At 41.9% G+C, this 7,900-nt stretch overlaps 1 protein-coding gene across 1 annotated transcript in view; it reads right to left on the bottom strand.

The window, feature by feature from the left end:
- Positions 1–3,795, bottom strand: part of grin2ab (glutamate receptor, ionotropic, N-methyl D-aspartate 2A, b) — a 71,260-nt gene extending 67,465 nt beyond the window's left edge. Inside the window, exons 1-2 of the mRNA XM_056280230.1 lie at positions 3,574–3,795; positions 3,267–3,425 (exon numbers count right to left, since the gene is read on the bottom strand). Coding sequence (XP_056136205.1) covers positions 3,267–3,425; positions 3,574–3,795 — 381 coding nt within the window. The remainder of the gene's footprint in view (positions 1–3,266; positions 3,426–3,573) is intronic.
- Positions 3,796–7,900: the final 4,105 nt, after the last annotated feature.

Raw genomic sequence — 7,900 nt, 5'->3', positions numbered from 1 at the left:
ACACCTGCCGTCGTTCCCGATCAGTTCTGCATCTCTGGGTTGGCAAATAAACGTTTTTTTTTTTTTCCTGGCTGCCAAGTGACATTTCATGGGGTCAGTTGGCAGATGGAAAAACTACAGCCTATCAGGGTTTCTAATACTCTAATCTGCTCTAAACACGCTGTAAAAAAAAAAAACGAAACACACACACACACCTCATTCTCTCGGCTAAACTATGTTTCCGATGGTGGAAATGATGTCCCCCAGCCTAGCGCGGGGGATTTTATGCACGAAGACACAGAAGCTTATGCACAATGCATCCTGGTACGTGTAGGCGCAGTGAGAAAGACCCGGTGTGCAGGAGAACACCGACATGCCGATCAATATAGTACGAAGTGAGGATTTTATTGCTTCACTTGACTACATTACTCATCAGTGCTGATTGCATATACACAAAACCTTCTGTGAAATTTTCCTTTAATCTATATCAATATTTATTTGTTTGTGTGTGTGTGTGTGTATGGATGGGTATGACAGTGTGTGTGTGGGGGGTATGCACAGAGACTTCTAAATTGATAAGGGATTTTTTTTTTTAAACAGTCCCTCTAACTGCTATGCATTTATCAAAGATGCCAACGCTGTGAATGAGGCACAAGAGAAACACTTCAGAGCATCCAAATCTCTGAAGTGCTCCCCCCTCTGCTTACAAGACAGCTCGCTGAGTTTTTATTGATTTCTGTCTGCAAGTGGGCACTGCTTTGCCCTAATTCAAACGGGCAGGAAAACTTTCTTACTTACAGGAAAAGCCAGGGAGAATAGTTGCAGGGGGATGGTGAGTTGCAGAGTAACACATATACACACTCACTCTCTCGCTTGGGAGCTGTCAAGAACAACCTTAGCCGTGTACTGTTGACCACCGGCCGGCTCCACTGGGGCAGCTGGGGGTTAAGTGCCTTTAAAGACTAAAGACACATTGGCAGTGGTTGTTGAAGACTGACTGAGCACAATTAATTTATTGTCACCTCCGAAATGTGCCTGGCTCAAGCCAGTGAACCTCTCCTCACGACTCCATTTCTCTATCTAACCTTTCACGCCACAATAGACAAACTCCTTCTCACACAACAACTCTCTCTCTCTCTCTCTCTCTCTCTCTCTCTCTCTCTCTCTCTCTCTCTCTCTCTCTCTCTCTCTCTCTCTCTCTCTCTCTCTCTCTCATGCTCTCTCTCTCTCATTCACGCACGCACGCACACACACACACACACACACACACACACACACACACACACAGAACAATTTGCACAACCAGCACTTCAAAAGCCTGCTACACTGCAGTTATTGGCTCCTGTGTTTTGGCTTTGGTGCCCTGAGAGATTTAAAAGGCTAAAGAACCGGTTGTGTTTTCTTATCAAAACATCTTCAGTCGTTCTGTCAATCAGCAAGAGCTATGCAGTCAGTGCCAGAGAGAGAGAGTGCAGCTGAAAGAAGAAAAAAAAAAGAGGGAGGTATGCAATCTTAACATTGCACAAAGCTACACACAAACAAAACAAAACTCAAAGTATTTCCAATCTCCTTTTTTTGCTGTGGTGCTCTCTCTGCGGCATATTATCCTATATTTTAGATCATTTTTATATTGATTTGCTCAGCTTAAAGCTACTTGGTAGTTGGTACACCAATTAGCCTTTTTTTTTCTTCCAAACCAGATGTTCAAAATCTAACAGTGCAGACCTAACAAAACAAAAAGAAAGAAGAAAAAAACACGTTCAACCCAAATATATCCTTATTTAAATTAAAATGTTCACAGTGTTGGTGCCTTCTCCTTTGAAATACCAGTGCGCTAACCTTTTCACGTAACTGTGACCAATTTTATGCTGTTGTTTTTTTTTAAATTCAATTTCAATGCCAATTTTAGTCTTTGTTCAAAGGACAGTAGAAACAGACCGAAACTGCAAGGTGAAAAGAGAGATGGGATTGCATGAAACAAAGGTCCTGAAATTGACTCCCAGTCCCAGATTTTGAACCCGGGAAGCAGCAATTATGCTCAAGTCTACATGGGAAGTGCCTGCTAATTTCTAACTTTCATGTACAAGTGGACATCCATCAAGAAGATCTTAACATGCACAAGGAGGATGCAAAACATAATCGCTATCAGAAAGCCATAGAAATCAGTTGGTGGAAATGGACACGCCCCTCAATGTAACGCTGACACCCCTATTTGATTGAAAACAATGCGGGGTCCACCGAGACATACAGGCTGCTGGGAGTTAGGGCTAGGCAAGGTTACTCTTGCCATCTTATCCTCATTAATAATGATATATTTCAATGGACATTTCCTGTACATGGAGCATTTGCTTGTGTTTTATTGAAACCAGCCTATAAATATTTCATCATTATCTGACAGTCTGATTGAAAGCTTACAACCTTTAAACATCCTTTTAAATTACAAACATGTGACATATTTCAATACTCTAGCTGAATAAATGTTTTAGTGTACTACAAGTATACGAAGTCATTTCTTAGCAGTATTATAGTGTTTTCTACTAACATGCATGTGATTTGTCGCTGGTCCCCGCAAGGTGTCGGGATTGTTTTGATATCTGGAAGAAAAAAAAAACAGCAAACTCCAACTCTTGATTTTTAGATAAGTTTGAATGTCAAAATGCAAGACAGCAGCTTTTTGGCTTGTTTGAGACAATTCCTTTCCCTCCAATTTCCTCTTGAAATCGACTATTTTTGCACGATTTTCTATGGGAAGACCGGTTTGTTTTCACCCAAACGTGGCTTGAGCTTGAGTGCAACTTCACGTGACATTGCGGCAACAGTCTCGATAACTTGTCATTATACTGTTTGTCTAAACAATGAGCTTTTTAACTAGCATATTCCAGTGGATGTAGCGGCTTTGTGACTGTTCATGCTGTAGCCTCATCAGGGATTGTGTTTAGTATTGTGGACGGGGTAAGTTGGTAAGTACCAAGTCTGTTGATGAAGTAAGCGAATGAGCAGACTGCTGGCATGCCAGGGACTTTTCTGTGATACAGTGTAGGTAGGGGGGAAAATTGACAGAAATATCCTTTCATACTTCAGAGCCATCATACAGCAAGGTCTAATCACCCAGTCTTACTCCCAAACATACATAAGGTTGATACAGACCGGTAGAAGTTGGCAGTGTGTGTATGTGTTTGTGTATTTGTATGTGTCGGCATGTTTTTGTGTTTGTATCTGTGCGGTAACTGCCTGCATTAGCAAGCATGAGTGACCTACACATGCCTGTGCATGCTATAATCGCTTACTTTGTCAGCCATGATCATAGAAGACCCTCCATGGACTCCCAGCACTGGCAGCTGTGTTTGCACGGAGAGGAAGTCAAGTATCTGGGCGATGGCCTCTTGGTCGGTTCCATCGGCAAACACGATGCCATGCAGACGTGTGCGTGACAGCAACTCACACACCTGGTGACACACAGAACAAACTTACAGGTCTTGTTCAAACTGTATCTGTGTTTGTGTGTACACATCTGTGTTTTTTTGCAAATAGTTTGCAAATAAATATTGGTATAACAGAGGGTGTGAGTGTAATAGCACCACGAGCATCATTTACCTGTGTTATCACAGACTTGGGGTCTGTCTGGTTTATCCTCAGTGTCACCACGGAGACATCAAGGGCATCGTCTGGGCGCCGAGGCGGCCTGAGGTCCTGGTCCGCAACAGGGCGTGTCTGTCCCAAGATCACACCCACAGCGAGTCCTGGGGGCTTCTGTGATGCCGCCGGCACCATGATCTGGGAGAGTAGGAGGAGCATCCAGCCCACTACACCCATCATACCCTAAACACACTCACATACACACCAACACACGAAAAAAAAACAACCCAAAAAAACAAAGTGATTGTGGGTCTAAATAGCAAGTTCCCCAAGATCTCTCTGCTGTCTGCCTTTATTAGAAAATAAAGAATGCCTTTAGGCAACATTCACAGGAAAATGCCAACTATAAATGAGTAAAAAAAATAAAAAAAAAAATCCCTGAAATAAACACAATTTGATTTTGTGCAAGCGACGGGGGCCCATAGGAAGGCTTTCTCAGCTTCTATCAGCGCAAAAGTGTCCGCATCAATCAATAACATTCACTAAAGTAAAAATAAGACATTTATTTTAAAAACAAATATATTCTAACCAAGTTCAGTTCTAGCCCAGCTGAGTCTAAACCCTTGTTCCCAGTCTCACCTTAATCTATGTTACATTTTTTTTCTGCAATTTGAGCAGATCTGAGAAGAGCAGATGAGTGGAGGAAATGCAGTGTGAAATGCCTTGGGCTGAATGAGGGCTAATGAAACCATGATGCGAAAGCTGCGTTGCATCTCAGCCAATTTCTTACACCACCGCAATCCAGCAGAGCTGAAAAACACCCCAGGAGGGCACCATCAGAGCTACAGAATTAGCTTACAACTTCTATCCCTCTTCATCCTACCTTTCCTTTGCTCTCTACTTTGCATACTTGTCTGCTAATCATTTTCCAACACCTCATTTTATCTTAATCTATCATTCCCCCGCCCCTTTTCCCCCTCGTTGAGGTCCCCTTAGTTTGTCAACCTGTCTCTCCGTTGTGTATATCTGATCCATGTCAGCTCACACCCGGTCTAATCAGGCCAGTTAGTCAGTCAGTTCTTTCCCAGTTTGCTCTCTTTGCCCCGGCGCCCATAAACTAGCCTGCAGCTCCAGCACCATTTAGCATACGCTGCTAAATCACACAGCGCTACACTCCTGTCCCAGGGAATTAGCATCAGCCCTAACCAACGGGACGAGATTACACAAACTTTCCCTGGACTTAGCATCAGAGCTAACACAAATAGAAGCCGCTATCTGCTGTGGCACAGCATCCAAAATGGTTTATGTCAGCACTAGAAAACTCTGGGTCATTGAATGTGCTTGCTGTTATATAGAATTTGCATTTATGCTCATAATCAGGCTCGCTGACTTTTACAATCAGCCTTGGAGAGAAATGTTGTCAGGGGTCACTGACTGACTGAAGTCTCTTTCTTACTTAGCACTAATGCTGACATCTCAAACCCACTGGAAACTTCAACACTTTAAATAGCCTTATGACACTTAAGTCTATTTCTCCGGTATCCTAACTCAACTATATGTTCTTTACAAAATTCCCATGTAATTCTGAAATATTTCTATTACATTGATTGATTTATTTTTATTTTTTTATTGTACATAGAAGGATCAACACTCTAATTGGTGATGTCATTAAGAGGCTTAGCCTCAAGCTACTTCAATGACAATGAATTAGGAAAAGACTGTGTACATTGTGACAATACCCAGGGGTGATTTTCCACAAATATGAACAAATTTTCTGGTTCAGGACTGTTTGCATTAACATCAAGTAAAGCTCAAAGCTCATGTGTGTAAAAAAAACTCAAATGTTCTCTGAGTCTTCAGTTTCACGCTCCCATTCACGATCTATAGGATAGCAAAAACGATAAAAAAAAAACCCACAGATTAGATTACCGATTCTCTGGCCTGTAGGTTGGGGAGAGAAATGCTTTATATGTTAATGTTATGCATAGCGTCCAAGATCTTTTGAACAATATGCAAATTCTGTTATGGAGTCTAACTTTCCAGAGAATACCTTTCACCAGAGCAGCGTTAGAAATAAATCATAAGCCATAACACGCACAGTCATCCTCCAAATGTAAGTTAAAAATGAACAGACTTCCCATTTTAACAAGAACTTAAACCGAAATATTCAATACAAATGTGGAGTGACACTTAGTAGCTACTGCACTGGAGAAAGTAACATCCAAAGGGTTAAGAGGCAAGGGCAGCACGCTTGGGAATGTCGAAAACTGAGCCTGCTTTAAAAGTGGCTGCGTTGATATGGAGTGAATTAGAGGGGATTGTTAATTCATTAATACTAAATGCATTTTTTCTTCTTTAGAAATCTTCATCAATAACTAAATACGAGGGCAATGAACTGAAAAACACAATAACGTTGTTTGTTGTCATCTTGCAAAAGCAGCATTTGCAGGAGCGTATCATATTTCTAACAGATAAACACTGGTATAAGCTCCACATGTATTACTACTTGCCCTTGCCAAAACCGTCTGCCTGTTCCCTGCTCCCACAGACACAGCCTTTAAACAACCCAACAGCCTTTTTCCGCATCAAATTTTCAGCAAAGCAGAGAAAAAATTCTGGAGAAGAAAAAAAAAACACACTTTTGGCACATTAAATGTTTTTTCCCCATACATTCCTTTGTACATTTGTTTTGGGTGAATTGGGGAAGGATTAAGCATGTGTGTGTGGTTGTGTGGGCGTGTGTGTTGGCGTATGTATGTGAGTGTGTGTGTGGATAAGTGTTTGTGCAACTAGAGGAGCAGAGAAAAGTCCACAAGAGTTCTGCCATGCATATTTCATCTGCAGTAAATATGGATAGACAAGCAGGACTCAAGTGCCAAATGCAAGAAAAGACGCATTCCCTTGTTGGGACTGCATTGCGTGTGTTACCCTTGTGTGTTGCGTGTGTGCGTGTGTGTGCATGTGCGTTTGTCTGTATTTATGTCTGCCTGTCAGTGTGTCTACAGAGAAAGACAGAAAAAGGCAGATAAAGGCTAGGGGTGTGTGTGAGGGAGGAAGGGCAAGGAGAAGTGGCTATTGTAAAGCATTGCAAAGACAGGAAGTCTTAGATGGAAGCAGCAGGTCAGTTTTGAGATGGGCGAGAAAGAGGGAGGCTCTCTAGTGAAGATGTTTAGATGGCACGAGTCCTGTCATGTTTCATTTTGGTGAAGCATTTTGCTGCGGCTACATTGTTTAGTGTTAAGGATAATAGAAAGCCCGAACCTCCCTCAGGGACCAACTGACGTGTGTGTGTGTGTGTGTGTGTGTGTGTGTGTGTGTGTGTGTGTGTGTGTGTGTGTGTGTGTGTGTGTGTGTGTGTGTGTGAGCAGCGATAATTCAATAAACACGTTTCAGTCTGATTGAGAAGCATCATTGTGAGGTGCGGGCAGTGGGGAAGCGGGCACGATAATAGAGTCCCACAAGTCAAGAGCTTTGGGATTTTGTTGCAGAAACCAGGAGGATAATCTTGTTAACGTGTGACTCTTTGTACATGGGTGCATGTTTTGCAATCAACTGGTATTATGAGAACCAAACGTCACTATCATTCAAAAATTTGCCAAACCAAGCAGTAAGATGACAACCTGAGACTGGACGCTTGCTATAAATAGGAAATTATTTTTAAAGCTTTTTAATTATTGAAAGGAACTCAAAGATTAAAATGACCCAAGATGATCGTAATACATGATGGTAATTCTTGTTAACCAATTTTATGTAGTGATGAAAAGAGATGTCACATTTCAAAAATATAAAGAATAGAAGTTGCACTGATTCAGACTCATTACAAGCTCACTAAACTCTTGCATAATATATTATTAATGAACAATATGAGACAGTCGTTAATCTACAAAATTTAATCTGTACCATGTACTGCTGAAACTCCCTGAGTAAGAAATGGGGAAATTAAACTATGGTTCAGTTCGAGGAGGTACTGTATGTACATGGTAAATTGACTGCATTTATATTGTACATTTCTACTCTACCGACCACCGTAAGTACTTTACAGTGTATGCCTCACATTCACCCATTCACACACACATTCATACACTGATGGTGGAGACTGCCATGCAAGGTGCCAACCTGCTCATCAGGAGCAGTTAGGGGTCCAGTGTCTTCCTCAGGGACACTTTGACACGCTCTCAGGAGGAGCTGGGGATCGAACCAGCAACCTTCTGATTACTAGATGGCCCGCTCTACCTCCTGAGCCATGCTGCTCCACATACGTACATCTGATGAGCCAAAACGCTGGTTGTCCAGATGATACCAACAATCTTACTCATCAGCCAATGTATTTATTAAATTGTTGTCT

The sequence above is a fragment of the Lampris incognitus genome, chromosome 5 (assembly GCF_029633865.1).
Source record: "Lampris incognitus isolate fLamInc1 chromosome 5, fLamInc1.hap2, whole genome shotgun sequence".
Classification (NCBI taxonomy): Eukaryota; Metazoa; Chordata; class Actinopteri; order Lampriformes; family Lampridae; genus Lampris; species Lampris incognitus.
Note: the sequence above shows the minus strand (reverse complement) of the source record. Positions and strands in the feature narration are given on the sequence as shown.